Genomic DNA, 19,442 nt, shown 5'->3' on the forward strand with positions numbered 1-19,442 from the left:
TCCCAACGTACTAAAGAAATCAAGAAGCAGCATCCGCCCGCTTAACATGTAAGTGGCTGCAGGCTGCTACTCTTTCATGTCAGGTGCTGGTGCGCCTGGTGGAGACATGTCACTCATTGAGGCGTTGATGAATCAAGCAATGTAAGGAGTGTAGAAGTGGACCAGTGGAAAAGTTGCCCACAGCAACGAATCAGCTGCTACCTATTATTTGACAGAATGTACTGTACTTGATAAATGCTACCTGAAAGCTGATTGGTGGCTTTGGGATACTTCTCCACTGGTCTTCTTCTCCATTCCTTACACCGCTTGATATATCAACCCCTCAATGTTTTTGGAACTATGTAAAAATTTGAGCCCTAGGCAAAGGCTTGCGTTCATCTAATGCCACTGCTGTCCCATGACCGTTTACAAACTATATTGCTAAGTATTTTTTGCTGGTCTTTTTAGTGATTTATGTTTATCACATTCCTCCCAACATTTAAAAAAAGCAAATTTGGGACAAAAACAAAAGCCTCTCCCATGATCCGCTTTGTCATTCCCATATTCCCTAAACTATGCCCAGATCTGTCTAATAGGCCCTACACACTGGCCGATTTTTTGAAAGATATGAACGATCTCGTTCATAAATGAACGAGAACTCGTTCATATCTTTCAGTGTGGAGGCTCCAGCGATGAACGATGCGCGGTCCCGCGCTCGTTCATCGCTGGTCTCCCGTCGGCTGTGCATGCAGGCCAATATGGACGATCTCGACCATATTTGCCTGCAGTTCTATGGAGCCGCGTGACGGGGGGAGTGAAGAAACTTCACTCCCCCCGTCACTGCCCCCCCGCCGCCGGGTCGCTCGTCGGCCGTATCCGCCGTCGGGCAGCTCGGCGGCGGGTCGGCCAGTGTGTAGGGCCCCTAAGCCACACCTGGGTTATCACGGACTCAAGTCCTTTTGTAAATCCAAAATAGGACATGTTGGCAGGGTGCTATCAGACGATGCATCTGCACTTAATACAGTCGGATCCCAAGAACAGCTTTGTTTCACATCCCAACAAATACAACCGACTCTGACATGGTAAATTTCAGAAAAGAGACCCAGAGAACCAAGTTAGATAAAGCAATGTATCAATGGGTTTGGAGTCTACCCCGTCAGTAGCAGCTGGATAAATAAAGAGCATACTGAAAGGAAACTCTGCAGGCTATAGCATGTTCTATACAGCCCTGATGTTAGTGTCTTTGAAAGCTCCCTATATAGATAAGAAGTAAAAAAAATTGTGAGTTGTCCTATTAAAGACATTTTATACGGAAAAGAATATCTACTGCAGCAAACTGAAAAATAAACATACAGCAGGGTTTTTATCACAGAGTACACTGAGCGATGGTAACCCTATCTCTAGACACAAACCCTATAAAGCACTTAAACTTACAATAATATACAGTATGGCCGTGTTGTTGGATCTATGGGACAGACAGACCCATTTGGGGGCCATTGAAGGGTGATATGAGTCTAGATGAATATCAAAGAGACAAAAGTGGCACAGTAAGCTACAAAGGAGAAACTTTTTTTTGTGTGACCTGAGAAGCATTTTATGAATATTAATTAGCTTACTTTAATATTAGGATAACTGAACCCAGAACAAAATGTTGGAAGTACTTTCTAGCCTTATGAGGTATTTCTGAGATTCAAGCTTTACATCTGTAATAATGGTCAATACACATTTGTAGGGCTGGATTAAAATGAAATTGGAGCCTAGACAGAGTAGAAATGGGTGTGGCCGGCCGCCGGCAACCTGAAGACCACCCAGTAGAAATAATTTGGGTTCCCTCCAGAGGCCTGATATTTTGGGTGTGGTCTCTCATATGTATACGAGTTACTTCCATTGACATATGGGGGGGGGGGGGGGTTAAATGTAATAGGGTGCTGGAATTTGTGTGTGAATGCCCGTATTTTTAAAGCGCCAATCATTTACAAGGCAAAAACCAACCTGATCATGATTGGTAAATGATTGCTGCTTTAAAAATATGAGCATTCCTGCACAAACGGCCGCACCTCCGGCTTCTCGCACCCTATTACATTTATGTAATATCAGTTTTGCAGCTTCATATTAATTTGGCGTGGGGGTGCGTGGCTGGCCAGGGATCATAGTATTCTTAATCCAACAGTGGTGCCTGCCTCATATGATTCTGATTTAACAAGCGTTAGATGATATTGCAGCTCTGTAAATGCCTCCTCCTGCCAGCCCAGTTTACTGACATGAGGGCATTGGTGCCATCCGCTACCAACCCCAGGCTTCTGACACCAGCTGCGTTCTAAGCGAAGCTAACTCAGCAGTCCATTTTCCCTGTAAAAATAGTTCAGGATTTTAGGTCGTGGTGGCTGCGGAGCTAGAAGATTAATAGTTGCAAACTGATTTCCTTTTAGCATACAAAACCACAGGTATTTTTATTATCATATTATTAATATCTGGCTGTGTGTGCCCATACTGTACCATTCATATCACGCTGTATTGAAACTAATCTCATTTCCAGCTTCAGTGACCTTATAAGCTCCAAGAGTCCTGCTTACTAGTCTGCTCGTTGTGTCTGCCTTCTTTTCCCGTCATATTATTATTTGTGTCTAGGATGAGTATGCACTTGTATCATTTGGTGCTACATTCATATTAATTCATTCTTACCGTGGTTTAAATTGTGACATTTATACACTGTGCAGCCCTGAGTTTGTAGTTGTTGTTTTTTTCTTAGAATAAGATAATAAAAAAGGAAATCATTCCTAGCAAGGGATTGTAAAACATGTATGTGACCTCCAATTGGAATAGCATGCCCTTGACAACTGATCCCATAAATCCATTTTATCTATGCTACCCTCTTATGCAAATGATAGATGTTTGGAAGTGTGCAGCACACTGCAAGTCAGCAGCTAACTGGCTGTCACTCCTACTAATTCTTTTCTTTTCCAGTGAAAGAGTTAATATCTTTTACTAATGTGAATGCAATGTGTTCAAGACAGCTCACTCAGGTAAGTCTATAACATATGGTATGGATCATCAGTGTGGCTTCAGCTAATCAGTCACCAAGGACAGGCTGTCCTTGGTGGCATTTACTCCCACCTCAACTTCACAAGTGTGATTTTCAGCATTTAGGCCACCATGAAGACCACTTGTCTGTCACAGGGTCAGAATAGAGACAACTGCAGCTGCTGCAGAACCTTTGGGATAAATCAGCAGTGTTGTGGGAAGTGATAGAATCTAATCCCCACTCAGATTAGTAATAAAAAGCTTCAACGGTTTCCCATGAACTCTTTGTAACGCTCTATAGAAAACAGTGCAACATTATATATTTTTTTTTTTTCTTTTCTTTTCTCTTCTTCTAAGCAGAGCAATCAGTGAGAGTTATTGGTGAGTGGCCACTGCTTCAGGGGCAAAGATGTGAAACTGCTTCCATACACTTTATATGTAATATAGGTGCCACTTAGGCTGTTGTTGCACTACAAGTCCCAGCCTGCCCAGGTACCCTGAGGCTTTCAGTTCCACAACAGCCAGAAGCACAGACTGTAGGCTCGCCGGAGGTTCTGCAGCATCTGTGTACCCCTTGCCCACAGGACACCAGGCTGCGGGGGAGGCCGGATGAGTGCAGGGCAGTCGCTGTCCCCGCTGCCCCCTGCCACCCTCAGCTCTCAACTCAGTCTCTTCTGCTGCTGCTGAGCACAGGAAGGAGGTGATGGCTGCACTGTGGAATGTGTGGTATGCCTGGCAGAGCCGACCATTCTCATCCGGGGGGTGTTCGGGCCAGCCCAGGGACACATCGCTCTGGGAACGGCTGGACGAGGGAGCGTGTACTCGGCGCCGGGGCAGTCCCTGAGATTTGTCTGCCAGGTACAGACCTACAGGTAGCCAGCGGAGGGAGCCGGCAGCTCGGCCAGGGGCAGCGTGCTGAGGGGCGCCCCCCGCCGCCGCGCTGTGGTACGGCCCGGGGTAGGTGGGATCGGCTGTGCGGGGAAGTCTCTGGCAGATGAATGAAGCCGCTGTGATGGCAGCAGCAGTGTCGGCCCAGCAGCAGTGAGCGCAGCGCCGGGGGCATCACACGGTGACCGTCACACGGGGCTTCCAGCTGTCATTCCGGCCACACTGTGCTCTGAGGACCGGTGCCGGCCACCCTGCACCCCGGAGGGGACGCCTCTCCTCTCTCCCTGCAGCGGATCGGAGTTAAGGAAAGTTACGTACAAAGTTGCCTTTATCCCTCCTGGAGCTAGAGCCGGGCGCGGCGCGGCCACATCCCCGGGCACCGGGCAGGAATGATTTTCCCGAGCAGCAGTTACCCTGTGAGAACCCCGTACAGGAAGCAGGTGAGAGACCCGAGCCCGGGATCCACTGTCCCGGCTGCACAGATGTGACCTCACCGCGGGCGGGGTATCGCTGGGCTCTGCAGCTGCCCTGGCTGGGTATGGGCAGCGCTGGCATATAGGGGAGGAGGAGGTGTATGTGTACAGTGGCTATGTATGGGCACTGGGATATATAAGGGATGTACAGTGTATATAATCTGATGCATTGGCTATGTGTGGGAAGTGGGATATAAGGATGTGCTGTATATGCACCATGCAGTGGCTGTACTATATACCATGGCTTATGTTGTAGATGTATATGGGCACTTTCAATCTATAGTGCATTCTGTTCTGGCTGTATATGGACAGTGTGATATAAGGAACCTTTCTGCATACATGTACAGTACAGCGGCAGGATATATAATGTGGTGATGTGCTGCCTATATGGACCAATTGTATATGTTCTACTTGTGTGTATATATGGACAATTACAATGCATAGCATCCTGACTGTATATGGGCAGCTGACCTGTGTGTTTTGCTCTGGCTTTATTGGGAGTATGATGTATCAGGCTATATTGTGTTATTGTGTTATCTATAGGCTGTGCCTGTAGGGCAGTGATGAGATAGGGGTCACACACAGCTATAGGATTATAGAGGCTGTGCTGCGGTCACCTTGTCTTTTATTACAGTAAAGTCATCTTTGTATCAGTGGTCTCTCTCTCTGTGTGATGGGCGATATGTCACTAGTGATCCCCTGGAAGCCAATGCTAGACCTCTCTCTGTATTGCCGGATCCTCGGTGAGATCAGATGCAGTTATTGATCTACTCCCAACTATAGCGTGCTAGACAGATATAGGACAGCTCACATGTCAATGGGGGATTCATTGGTCTCTGCGTGTTATCAATATACTTGCAGATGTGACACTGAAGACTAGGGAGCTTATTACATGTTTCAGATGTGTAAGACCACCCAGTCACCTTCCTAATAATCTCCTAAAGGTCTTTACTTTGTTTGTTTTGGGACTCTGGAGGATGTGTAATCTAATTGTCAGTACAAGATGCCTACTGGACAGAATGAGGACACTGTCACAGATGTTTTAAGGCATTCCAACACCTGGAGAGAAATATGTGGGGTATACATTATAATAATATATATTTGTCTTGTGCATTAAACATTTTAGAAAGCAATCTGACATAGTTATGTTTAAAAATTCAAAATCCTGTTTAGAATATGTATTGTGTTTATCTGTCACAATATTATAGACTGGATATATTTTCTCACCTACCTCCAACACCCCCTCCCAATTGTGAGTCCTTTTTTTTTTTTTTGTGTTGCTTTCAGTGCAACAAAGGAAACCCATAAAATTGCGTTGCATGTAACACACCCTTCTCTCTCTCTCTCTCTCTCTCTCTCTCTCTCTCTCTCTCTCTCTCTCTCTCTCTCTCTCTCTCTCTCTCTCTCTCTCTCTCTCTCTCCTCTCTAAAGGCCAAATGATTATTAGTCAGGAGTGTACAATATATTTCTCACACACCTGTAACTCTTAATTAAGTGTTTCACCTTTTTTATGCTTGTGTATGTTGATGTGCTTGTTGTCTGTGCACCACAGGGTGTTAGCACTGAGATGCAAAAAAATAAAAAAATCAGAGGGTGAGGCCTCTTACTGGAAGGGCTGTTCTGTGTGCGGATGTGAGTTCTCTGCCTAGCCTGGTGTATGCAGATAAGATGCACTGCGTACAGTCCTGCTGTAGATCCACAGACCTAAGGGGCTTTGTGAATCAGCAGCACGCACAGACTTCCCTTTTTTCCATTCATTACACTAAGGATGAAATAAATGTGTGGGCATTATCCTGACAGAAGAGGCAGGATACCAGGGGCATTGCTCTGAAAGCTCTCTTTTGTCAGCATTTGGCTTACTGTTCATGCAACACTTACTACACAAGGGTCAGATAGCACGCCAAGCAACTGTATCATATTGGCTCACTTGTTTCAGCATTCTGTCTTTTAAAATGACATCAATTGGCACGTGTGACTCCCCAACGTAATCTTTGTGCTCTTTACAGAGGAGTCATAATGTTGGCTTTTATTTGTGTGATTTAAATAGGTAAAGATAAGGGCTGCTGGAACAGTGTGGAGTGCACTGGTGAGGGTAATACCAAACTGGCACAGGATTGTACTTGCGTGCATTCAAATGCTGCTCGTGTAGTTAAAACACAATGTTATACTATGGTGTTTACACGAACGCAGTAAAGATTTATCCATAAAATTTGAATTACTTTTTTTTTTTTTTTCCCCCAGCTACTTTTGAATATCACAAACTAACACATCACAACTTTTTTATTTAAGCAGAAAGTAAATACTTTAACTATAGTCTATTTTAGCCCTCTAATTTAAAACGCTGCATGTGTTTCATCATTCAGGGAGGGAAAAGTGACAGTTCTGCTCTGTGTACGTGGTCTGGGAATACTAGTTAGGTCTCGGGGTAATGCAGCCTCCTGTGACTGTTTCATAGATGGCTTGGCAAAATCAGAACTAGGTAGCAATTAACCTGTAAAAATTACAAACTGAAGCACGGATGCAAAAGATGCAACCAGATGATACATATGTTTTCCACATGAATCATCAAAATGTAGTATTCGGAGTAGGCTGTTCTGCAAATGGTGGCATACGCAAGAGTGCCACCCACAAAGTAAAAAATAACATCATTATATGAATATTTCACACAGATGCTATGAAGGCAGTGATCTATTTTATTGTACCACCATCCATAATTACTGAAGTGGATGTGCTTTTAAGCCTATCCCATATGTCTCGAGTGGCGCAAGTCAATCAAAAGTGTGAGGTTTAATGGTACATACATTTGTGATATGATTGTTTAAGAGCACGATGACGTGCCCTGAGGGTAGTCCTAAATGTTTCGAAGTGTACAATGTGCCCAACATTGTAGGTCTTAATAGCTTTTTAATGAGAGAGAAATTTTAGGTGAGAACAGATTAGCTTGTTTGATGGCAGAATCCAATTTCAGAATTTAATCAAGATGGTAAGCAATTGCTTAATGATTTTCAGCTGATTTTGTAGGCCCTAGGCTTCTTCTCTCCCCCCCCCCCAGAAATCTAAAGGATTCTTTGCCTCTTCCATTTTGTCAGCTTAGTCTCAGATAAGATTATGGTAAAATGTGTTAATTATACTTTTGTTGTATTTGAAAATAAACGAAGTACATTAGGCAATTTACAGTATTATTTCATTTGGTAACCTAAAATTATATTTCTGATAGACCATTTTCATACATATATGAGGCATTTTGATGTAGTTCAGGCTGCATAGAGGATTCATCCTCAGTGGAGGTTCAGATGGGAACTGCCTTAATCCCTTTCTTGGAATGCTCTTCATTACCAAATACTTTTCGACCTCTGAAGTCCTCTCCATTCTGTGGGATTTCCTGCCTCCCTTACAGATAGGAACATGTGTGCTCATTGAGAAAAACAGAAAAAAAAGGCATTTTGAACAAAACGTTTATACAAAGTACACGTCATAAAAATCATCTTAAAACATAAATCTACATTATATGCAGTGTTCCAGTGGGTCCATTTTGTTTTCAAATGCCTAGTTATTATTTATAGAGAAAGTATTCCAGAGAACTCATTACTATTTAGCAGCAAATTCAGACGTAACCTGTAATGCAAAGTATGTATTATTTTTAACAAACCTGTATTTATTTAAGGGGAGATAGATTGCAGCATCTTACTATCTAAATAAACAAAAAAACAAAAAAAAACAAAACACTGACTATAGCATAAAAAAAAATACTTTTTATAAAATATTTTTCCAACAAAAATGTAATCTTCTGATTAGACAATTTTAAAATGAGTTTTCTCAGTGGTCACTTATTACCCGGTCAAATTGCGGATGGCCATGGTTAAAATTCCAAACCATCCCTTGAAGATGAAATTGCAAACTCTGTTGTGTAGGGAAATTTCAAATTGGCAACTCTAATTGGATGAACTATCCCTTCTCTGCGTTGTCTAGCAGGGTGTGAATGTATATCATCCGGTTATAGCTGTCACTGAGTGACAGAGAGGGAAATCCGCTCCCACCACGCCCCCATTCAGGGACCAGCTGTAAATGAAGCAAAAACTCTTCTCCTAATGGCATTAGGTAATAGATAAAATATTCAGTGTTTATCTCCTCTCAGCAGGGAGGGTCTGCTAAAGCCTTCCTCTGTGTGTGGACATTTACCACTATAGATGCCAAAAAATGTGAGTATCTTTCAATACATAACATTGTGGTTTACACCAAACCCAATCAATTCCTGGAAGGTGCTAAAACTTTTAGAAACTAAAAAGAAAAGAAAAGAAAAAAGGCTACAAAATGGGAAAACCTCATATGTTTTTTCTAACCTATTCCTAACTCCATCAGCATGCGAACATCGACTGATACACTGGATTTCCTAGTCTGTAAACTGTTTGTTTAGGTGCTGACCCCACAGGGGGGTTGGAGGGGGGAGTAGACAGAGAGGGGCTGCAAAGCTATGCACTTATCTGCTGCATAATTAAGTCAAAACCAGACTGATGTCTAAAGCCCTTTTCCCTATATCAGTTTTTGAGATGGATACTATTATTTTAAAACTTTTTTTTTTTTTTAGTTTTATTGTTGTTATTTGTAATATTTTGAAGATTTTTCTGGCCTAAAACAAAATATTTTATATTTTGTATTTTTTTTTATTCTGAATATTTTATTTCTCCTTGTACTTAGCATTCTGATTATTGGGAGGAGTTTATTTCTTTTCAGACTGACTTTCAAGGAGATTAAGTGGGTGTTACCGCATGTGAGGAATTTAGCAGTTTTTCCTAGTGTTTCGCTTTTCAATTCCTACCCAGTTTTTACTAAAAATTGCATTACTGTACCCACATTGTAACGCTTTGTTTTAAACTGGCTAAGCACAGTGAATTGTTAATATAATTAATAAAGTACCATATATAATTGTTTCAGCTTAATTATTTTTACATAAAAATGTGTGTATGTATGTGTGTGTGAGCAGGGCCTTTCTACCTGTCTGTTATTACCTGGTTATGTATTATTACTGTTGTTACAATTGTAAAGCGCAACGGAATATGCTGTGCTATATAAGAATCTGTTAAAATATATTTTATATAAAATATATTTAAGCTGTGCAAAATAAAATTAGTTTAAGAAGAAAACGTTGCATCACTACATGAGTATTGCCAAAAACTAGGGCAATCTCATACTGTAAATATTATAAACTAAACATGAAGGAACGCTGCAATGTTAAAATTCTTAGGATTTTGATATTTTGACATCCTAAAATGCAAGGCTCAAAATAATATGTAGTATTTGTGTCTATATATAAATTCCTATATTGATAATTTCTTAAACTGCTGACCTCTTCATTTAATTCTAATTATGACCATTTAAATACGTAATTTAATAAAAAAAAATGTAAAAAATTATTTCTAGTTTAATTTCTTATTAAGAATTGTATTTTCCTCTGAAGATCGTTTTTTTTTTTTTCCCAGTAATTCTTAATGATTCTATTACTGTGTCAAGTTGCAGCTGTATATCATTGAAAACTTGACGATACAATTGTATTTTACATTTCACTAGTCAATCCATAAAATAATTTTTTGTTGTATGCAATATAACGTTAGACTGTAAATCTTAAACTTTTTGTCATGATAGCATTATAAGTATAGAGCATGTAAAAATTATATATACATTTAAAAAAAAAAAAATTTAAACTTTCAAATAACAAATGTGGATTTCTGTTTGTGCAAAGTTTTAATGAGGAATTTGTATTGTCAACTGATAGTTTGTTCAGCTTTATGCATTTGAAATATTAAATTCCCGGGAAGTTAAAACTTATTCCTCCCTGGTGCATTATACCATTTGCAGTTACTATGGTAACCAGGGGCAGCAGAGAGTAAAAATCATTTCTAATACTGAAACCATAACAATTTATAAAGACTGGGTGCAGAAAATATTGAAGGGGTAGGAATCTGACACATTTGTTAAGCACAGGCTTTTATTATAGCAATCAAGAATATTAGTTTCTGGTAAATTAGGCGTCTTAAGGAAGTTAAATGATTTTAAGAGCATTTTGTCTTCTACCGCCTTATAGAATGAGGTTGCATTCCATTGGATATTCGTAACATTTATACATGTTATGTTTACTTTTTTTTATTTTTGGATCCATGTTTGTTTGTTTGTTTGTTTGTTTGTATATATGTGTGTGTGTGTATGTATGTATGTATGTGTGTATGTATATATATATATATATATATATATATATATATATATATATATATATATATATATATATTATCTATATATATATATATATATATATATATATATATATATATCAAAGGATTATGGTAACGTTTAACCGATACACTGGGTCATATAGGTTTTGTTTCAGATACAGAATTGCAAAGGAGTTTCAATAAATGACTCTCATTGTTTCCTGTGCAAGTAATTTACGTACATGGGTCACAATAGTTGCAAAAGCAGTTACAGTATTAGGCAGAGAGCATATATAGATTCAATTTTGTTAAATAGGTGATGCCAGATAGAAATTACTGTATACTTGGGAGTTTGCATTATAATCGGTCACATACTAACGTGTGGTTTTAAAGTTTTTGTACGCCATTTTGTTGTGATGGCAAAAGGCGTGACTGACTGCGCAGCCCAGTTCTGTCTTGTTTTCTGTATTTGTTGAACAGATGTTCGAAATCTCTCTTCAAAGCAGCTGGTGTTCCCACCCTATGCAGATCATGGAAGTCGTTCCGGTCAAGAAAACCTGCAGTGTACAGAGAATTGCTTGTGGAATTCCCATAGGATCAGGGGAAAATGTTCTCATATGCAGCCCTTCCTGGAACAAGATTTTTCTTTTTTTTTTCTTTCTCTATAATTTGCCTTATGGAGCAGGAAAAGAATCATCATTTTCTGAGAGTTGTTCAGATTTACAGATGCACATTGAAATGCAGGGCCATTCCCAGTAAATGTTTCAATCAGAGTTTTGATGACAATGATTTATGATGCTGTGGGGCACATACCTAGCGTTTTATTGAGAGAGCTGCTTTCTGCTTGCTTTTGGTTGTGAAAGAAAGTCTTTGTCTTTGAAGATGCACAAAAATGTGTTTGCTCTTAGATCCCTGATATATATATATATATATACTGAGCTTTGTAATCTAGATTTTACTGTATATGTCGTGAAGCAATAATCGCTGTATTCTGTCAACTGAATATCAGAATTTGCAGTAACTTAAAATATCACCATTACCTTATGCATAAAGTGCACCTATCACTTAAAGGAAAGGCGGCCATTATGTGGGCTCAACCAACATAAGAGTACAACCTACAATATAAACTTATTAGTACGGGCACTACAAAAAATGTTTGTTTACTGAATGGTATAGTACAATTCCTATTTGCAGTTTAAATACTATATTTCAATAAATAGGAAATGTTACTGCTTAAAGGGGCCGATTCAATTGTTTGGGGCGTCTAATTTTTCGTTCTAAACGGCAATGTTTAGATGCCCAAACAATTGTTACAATTCGATTGTTGTTTAAGCACCATTCATATCGCGCCCAAACAAACAGGGTTTAGCTGCGTAAAATGACTAAGCTCGTCTAAAGTTAAGCTTTTGGCGTCCAAACTACCTTTCAGACACCCAAAGTGCTGACTTCGTGCACATTTATTTACGCACCTCAGGAGGCTGTAAGAAGAAATGTCATGCCCGCGGCTACTGGGCGTCTAAACAGAGCAACAATTGAATTGGTCCGTTTATCGCCCCCCTAGTGGTAGCCACGTGTTAAAACAATTGAATTGGCCCCAAAGACTGCCCTGATATTGGATTTGAAAAATGACTAGGATAGGAATGCCACTGTAACTGACAACTTGACACATTTTTAATGGTTTCCTGGTTAGTTGTACGCTCATCCTTCTCTCTCTCTCTCTCTCTCTCTCTCTCTCTCTCTCTCTCTCTCTCTCTCTCTCTCTCTCTCTCTCTCTCTCTCTCTCTCCATAATGGGGTAGGTTATGATCTGTGCTTTGCCATTCATATATAGGGCACGTATTCCCTCATTCTGCATAAGCTCACCACCTTTTCAGGAAATTATGGCAACCTTCCTATCTCTGTTTCTGCCCTAATAACTCTGCCACAGAGTCTAATTTTTACTGGACAGCCTACGGCCCTGATTCCACAGCCCAAAGTGTAAAAGGAAAAAGCCACAAACACAACCAGTGTAACAATCTCTCTCCCTGGGATGTTGAAAGGAATGTGTCTGACCAATGAATTATTAAATTATCTGCAGTCTTTTATTGGGAGAAAAAAATGTACATCCTGCTATTAAGGTTTACTTATACTTTTTAGAATAAAGTGAGAAGTGTCACAACTGAGGGCCTGAGCTGACGGAAGGCAGCCTCAGTTGTAGGGGCTGAGATGTACCGGAACCTGGGAGGTTGTATCAGACCCCTGGACATGTAAGTAACATGAAGAGAAACCGCCCGAAGCGTGACCACGACAACTTGAGTAAAAGTCAATGATATTTATTTATGACAAACTCCATGCATCACAGTAGCAGTAAAAAGAAACATAAAAATCAGCAGAGAAATAATAATACAGTTCCTGGGTACTACAGGGTGGCAGGGGCCACAGAGCTCTGGTGGTATGAGACAGTTCTTATTATCTGCAAGTTGGAAAGTCCTTACCAGGCTCAACTGTAGCAATGAGGAAAGCCCAGGGTCGTACCAGCTGGTGTTCCAGGGAAAGCTGGACTGCTGTAGATAAAATGCTGCTGTGGGTACTGGTTAGAACCAGACAGGTGTTGGCACGGAGTGGATACTGGCTGGAACCAGTTAAATAATAAATAAAGCTTGAGAGCGATGCAATATAGATGAAATGTAGAATTTGAGAGCGGAGAAATAATAATACCGGTGGAGAGTGGTAAACTGCAGAAAGGACACCGGCCCTTTAAGAGAAGCTGTACACTGCTGGAAGCTGAGCTGGAAGCAGGTGATGTTGTAGCTGGAAACAGGTGAGTCCAGAATGGATCGGAGAGTCAGGCTACACCGCAGATGGAATGCTGGTGCGGGTCTCTATAGCAGAAGTCTGGAGACAGGAGCTGGAACCTGGAAGACAATCACAGGAGAGAGACAAACTGGAACTAGGTTTGACAACCAAAGCACTGACGCCTTCCTTGCTCAGGCACAACCTATTTATACCTGCAGCAAGGAAGGCATTGGCTAGGCAATTATGCAAATTAATAATACTGACAACGGATTGGTAGGAAAGATCAGCTGACAGAATCCAAGATGGCTGCGCCCATGCAGACACTTGGAGGGAAGTTTAGATTGTATTCCATGTGGTCTGGAAAACAGTAATGGCGGCGCCGGCCACCGGAGACAGGAGACGCCAGGCTGACAGATGCACATCCGACCACGCGGACACAGCGGAGGCCGCGGCTGACGTAATCGCCACTCTGAATGCAGAAGCTCAGGGACGGCGGCGGAGGCCGCGGGAGACGCCATGCCAGATGTATAAGGCGTTACTGTGACTGCGTCCAGAGAGACAGGAGAGGATGCGGGAATGTGCACATCAGGATAACAGATGGGATCCGGTCCTGGAGCGCTGAGCCAGCCTTAGGAGGCATCTGATAGGTAAGAAATGGCGTCCAGATACCCGGATCGTGACAAGAAGTTTTAGAAATACCTTATTGCTAGCTCTGCCAGTGTAACCTGACGTAGTATGTGAGGTGGAACTGCAGGGGTCACATTACCTTGAAAATAGAATGTGTTCTTTTTTTTTTACCCACACGTGACAGCAAAGGTTATCTCTTAGTTTTTTAATTAAGCTGCAATATTACTCGGTAGTTATGGAATAAATACACGGTTTAAGCAACAGTGGCATGTTATATAAACCATGCATTTCAGTTTTGTAAATTGTAATTTGGTTTTGAGTGCGTCGGTTGGGGCTACAGCAATTAGTGAAAAGTCCAACAGGTTATATTGCTATTTGAATAAATTTTAATGTGGCTTCAGCTAATTAAAGCAATTTTCACTTTCTTAAAAGTTACGAATACAGAGCATTATATGATAAATAAGTTATATAATAGCATACATTTTCTGATATCAAGCTCTGAGAACTTTACATTATGAGGGGCTACTGAAGTTGTTACTAAACATATAATACACTGCTCAAAAAAAATAAAGGGAACACTAAAATAACACATCCTAGATCTGAATGAAATATTCTTATTAAATACTTTGTTCTTTACATAGTTGAATGTGCTGACAACAAAATCACACAAAAATTATCAATGGAAATCAAATTTATTAACCCATGGAGGTCTGGATTTGGAGTCACACTCAAAATTAAAGTGGATAAACACGCTACAGGCTGATCCAAATTTGATGTAATGTCCTTAAAACAAGTCAAAATGAGGCTCAGTAGTGTGTGTGGCCTCCACGTGCCTGTATGACCTCCCTACAACGCCTGGGCATGCTCCTGATGAGGTGGCGGATGGTCTCCTGAGGGATCTCCTCCCAGACCTGGACTAAAGCATCCGCCAACTCCTGGACAGTCTGTGGTGCAACGTGGCGTTGGTGGATGGAGCGAGACATGATGTCCCAGATGTGCTCAATTGGATTCAGGTCTGGGGAACGGGCGGGCCAGTCCATAGCATCAGTGCCTTCGTCTTGCAGGAACTGCTGACACACTCCAGCCACATGAGGTCTAACATTGTCTTGCATTAGGAGGAACCCAGGGCCAACCGCACCAGCATATGGTCTCACAAGGGGTCTGAGGATCTCATCTCGGTACCTAATGGCAGTCAGGCTTCCTCTGGCGAGCACATGGAGGGCTGTACGCCCCCCCCCAAAGAAATGCCACCCCACACCATTACTGACCCACTGCCAAACCGGTCATACTGGAGGATGTTGCATGCAGCAGATCGTTCTCCTTGGCGTCTCCAGACTCTGTCACGTCTGTCACATGTGCTCAGTGAGAACCTGCTTTCATCTGTGAAGAGCACAGGGCGCCAGTGGCGAATTTGCCAATCTTGGTGTTCTCTGGCAAATGCCAAATGTCCTGCATGGTGTTGGGCTGTAAGCACAACTCCCACCTGTGGACGTCGGGCCCTCATACCACCCTCATGGAGTCTGTTTCTGATTGTTTGAGTAGACACATGCACATTTGTGGCTTGCTGGAGGTCATTTTGCAGAGCTCTGGCAGTGCTTCTCCTGTTCCTCCTTGCACAAAGGCGGAGGTAGCGGTCCTGCTGCTGGGTTGTTGGCCTCCTCCACGTCTCCTGATGTACTGGCCTATCTCCTGGTAGCACCTCCATGCTGTGGACACTACGCTGACAGACACAGCAAACCTTCTTGCCACAGCTTGCATTGATGTGCCATCCTGGATGAGGTGCACTACCTGAGCCACTTGTGTGGGTTGTAGACTCCGTCTCATGCTACCACTAGAGTGAAAGCACCGCCAGCTTTCAAAAGTGAGCAAAACATCAGCCAGAAAGCATAGGAGCTGAGAAGTGGTCTGTGGTCAACACCTGCAGAACAACTCCTTTATTGGGGGTGTCTTGCTAATTGCCTATAATTTCCACCTGTTGTCTATTCCATTTGCACAACAGCATGTGAAATTGATTGTCAATCAGTGTTGCTTCCTAAGTGGACAGTTTGATTTCACAGAAGTGTGATTGACTTGGAGTTACATTGTGTTGTTTAAGTGTTCCCTTTTATTTTTTTGAGCAGTGTATGTATGTGTATGTATGTATGTATGTATGTATGTATATATATATATATATATATATATATATATATATTATTGTGGTGAGAGAGCAATTGACCACATTTCTGTGGGATCAGCTCCCTCCAAGGGAGAAGAAAACAAGACCGGCACATTCTGCACCTTTTAGTGGAGATATAGAATTCCGGGTTTTGTGGGCTGCACAGACCCAGCAGGAACTCATCACTGAGAACATCAATAGTTTAAAACTCCCATTCCCAGAGTTCTGTGCACTGATGCTTGCTAGAGGCCAGTTACTAGGCCAGAGTCTCCTTAGTGCCTGCAACTGATGACATTGACCATGCCAGGAGAGCATGGTAAGTGTGGCTGCAAGCCATTGCAGCGGACTGATTGCTGAGCACAAGGAGTGCTAGGATTTTTTTATGTTTGTGTGCTTATTTTCTGTTTTATACCTATGTTTCCAGGCCTAATCCTCAGTATGCTGCGCTTCAGTGTCTGCTGCTAGTAAAAAGACACTGTGCATTAACCGGATATCTGCTACTGAGTCCTTATTTCAAGTACCTGTTTTAATATGTATTCAGAGAATTCAACGTTAACAAATTGTTTATAATGTCAATTTTGAGTCTTTCTTGGCATCTACCCATAGGTTTTAAAACAATGTCATTTATATGAGAAATGTATACAGTAGAGGTTCTCAAACGCGGTCCACCAGGTAACCTAAAGTTCCATGTTTTAAGGATAGCCATGCTTGGCCACAGGTGGCTTAATTAGTACCTCAGTCAATTTGATTTAACCATCTGTGCTCAGCCATGGATATACTTAAAACCTGGAGCATTGGGGTGCTTTGAGCAGTGCTGTAACTAGACATTTTAGCGCGGTGTACAGGAAATGGCATCGCGCCCCCCCCCCCCCCTAACGCAAACTAGCGGCAGTACGGCGTGCGCCAAAAATATAGGGTTGTGGCTTCACAGGAAAGGGGTGTTGCCACAAAATAATACCAATTCATATAATGGTGCACAGTAGTCTCCATTATTCAAATTACGCCACACAGTAGCGCAACTACACCAGGTAGAGCCCTTTTTACACCTTACGGCAGACAGCATCCTCTTTTTACACATTACGGCAGACAGCGTCCTCTTTTTACACATTACGGCAGACAGCGTCCCCTTTTTACACATTACGGCCGACAGCGTCCCCTTTTTACACATTACGGCCGACAGCGTCCCCCTTTTTACACATTACGGCCGACAGCGTCCCCCTTTTTTACACATTACGGCCGACAGCGTCCCCCTTTTTTACACATTACGGCCGACAGCGTCCCCCTTTTTTACACATTACGGCCGACAGCGTCCCCCTTTTTTACACATTACGGCAGACAGCGTCCCCCTTTTTTACACATTACGGCAGACAGCGTCGCCTTTTTTACACATTACGGCAGAGTCCCCTTTTTACACATTACGGCAGACAGCGTCCCCCTTCTACACATTACGGCAGATAGCGTCCACCTTTTACACATTATGGCAGGCAGAGTCCCCCTTTAACACAGTACGGCAGCCAGTCCCCCTTACACCCCCCCCTCTCCTACCCTTAGGGTGTAGTGTAGTGAAGTGTACTGTGGTGAAGTGTAGTGTAGTCACTTACGTGCTGTTGCGGGCGGCGACGGCTTCATGGGGACACGGGCGGGCGGGTTCAGCAGCAGGAGTCTGGTGGGTGGCGGCGGCTTCAAGTTCAGAGGAAGTTGCGGAACACAGGTGGGCGGGTGGCGGTGGCTTCAGCGGGACACGGTGTCCAGGCGGGCGGACGGCTGCTTCAGAGGGACACGGGTGGGCGGCGCCGCCGTCAGCGGGACACAGGCGGCGCCGCCTTCAGCAGTCTGGGCTCGGAGCTAGCAGATGTGATGCCCGATGGTGCGCCCTCAGTTCATTTGCGCTGTGGTGGTCATTGCACCATCGGCACACACCTAGTTAGGGCTCTGGCTTTGAGAACCTCATTTGGGAACCTCTGGTTAACAGCGTGAAAACTGCAATTGCATGTAGTGTTGCAGACCTATTGAGAAACAGCTGTCCTGTTGAGTGTTCACTTTCAGATAACCAGGCGACTACAGACAGGTAGCGTAGTATGCATTGAAAACCTGCTTCCTCCGCAGAGCTGATAATTCACTTTTCAATGTTTTTCCATTCTGCGAAGATGTAGAAACTATTCTGTATCAAATTCTACAAGGTCTAAAATATTCTTAACATAAAAAAGTGGTGTTAAATTTCTGTGCCTGTGGGTGTGCAGTGCCTATTTTTTTCCTGTACAGCTGGTTTCAGATATGCCCTCTGTATGTTTAATTGTCCTAGAGTGCAGCCTTCAATCTAAAATAGGGGACATTTCTATTTAATTGTGTTTCATTTTGAATTGTCAGAAGCATGAAGTGCTCTGGAAACTCCCAGCTTCCTTCCTGTTCATGCTGTTGTGCAAACTGCCTGTGTAGCAGAAATATGGTCCAGGAGAAGCAGATTCTCTCCACTGATTGAATAATTGTTGCACTATGAACAGGTTGGCAAAACATTTGTTACAAATGATCGACTACTTTCCTACGTAGCCTGTAGTGGTAAAGATCGTATCCAAATTATTCTAATGAATTGCTTATTCTTGTGCCACCGTTCAGGCACACTGACGTCATTTAATGTGTCTGTGCTGCTGAATGCATGGTGATGTCATCTGTTCTCTTATGTGGTGCAGTTGTGATGACCAGGTTTGAAGGTTAAGACCAGTATGTTCCAGCTAGTGAACACTGTATTCCTTATTTTATGTATATGTTTCCTTGTTTCTGACAGTAACATCATGTATTGTTTGGAAACCAGTGACGTACGGTCAGGGTTTGCTGGGGAGGCAGAGCCTCGCCTGTCATACTCCAGTATACCCCAGAGTTTTGAATATATAAATAGCTAGAATAATAGAAAAAACGTATTTATAACTTAGAAATAGTATCTTTTTATTATTCTAATAATTTTATAGTCAAAACTCAGCAGATTTGCAGCACTACCTTTGTATAATGCCCACATGAACCATCGGGTTCGTATATATGTGTGTGTAAATCTGGTCCTGGTCCTAGCCAGTGACTCCCCAGCCATTGCCCTCACGTCACTGGTGGAAACTATTAGTAACTAGATGGGCTTAAGGTGGGTTTAGGCAAACTGGATCTCAAGTTGTTGTAGAACTACCAGCCTCAGCAGCTGGTAACCACAAATCACCTAAGGTAAGGGCTTCTCTTAAAGTACCTCCCTGGTCAGTAGCTTTACCAAATAGTGAAGATGTAGATTCCAGCCTGTATGATCATTGGTGGCCCTGGGATGTAGTTATGTGGCCGGCACCTC

General features: G+C 42.4%; 1 protein-coding gene across 8 annotated transcripts in view; it reads left to right on the forward strand.

Moving 5' to 3' along the window:
• Window positions 1-19,442, forward strand: part of RBMS1 (RNA binding motif single stranded interacting protein 1) — a 621,011-nt gene that overhangs the window by 357,523 nt on the left and 244,046 nt on the right. Inside the window, exon 1 of one of the 8 annotated variants that reach the window (XM_063933648.1) lies at window positions 3,898-4,328. The exons of 5 other annotated variants lie outside the window; for them this stretch is intronic. In XM_063933648.1, coding sequence (XP_063789718.1) covers window positions 4,278-4,328 — 51 coding nt within the window. In that variant the 5' untranslated portion in view covers window positions 3,898-4,277. Of the gene's footprint in view, window positions 1-3,897; window positions 4,329-8,533; window positions 8,561-16,415; window positions 16,437-19,442 lie in introns of those variants that run through there. 2 more of the 8 variants (XM_063933649.1, XM_063933650.1) reach the window with 2 other exon arrangements.

The sequence above is a fragment of the Pseudophryne corroboree genome, chromosome 7 (genome assembly GCF_028390025.1).
Source record: "Pseudophryne corroboree isolate aPseCor3 chromosome 7, aPseCor3.hap2, whole genome shotgun sequence".
Classification (NCBI taxonomy): domain Eukaryota; kingdom Metazoa; phylum Chordata; class Amphibia; order Anura; family Myobatrachidae; genus Pseudophryne; species Pseudophryne corroboree.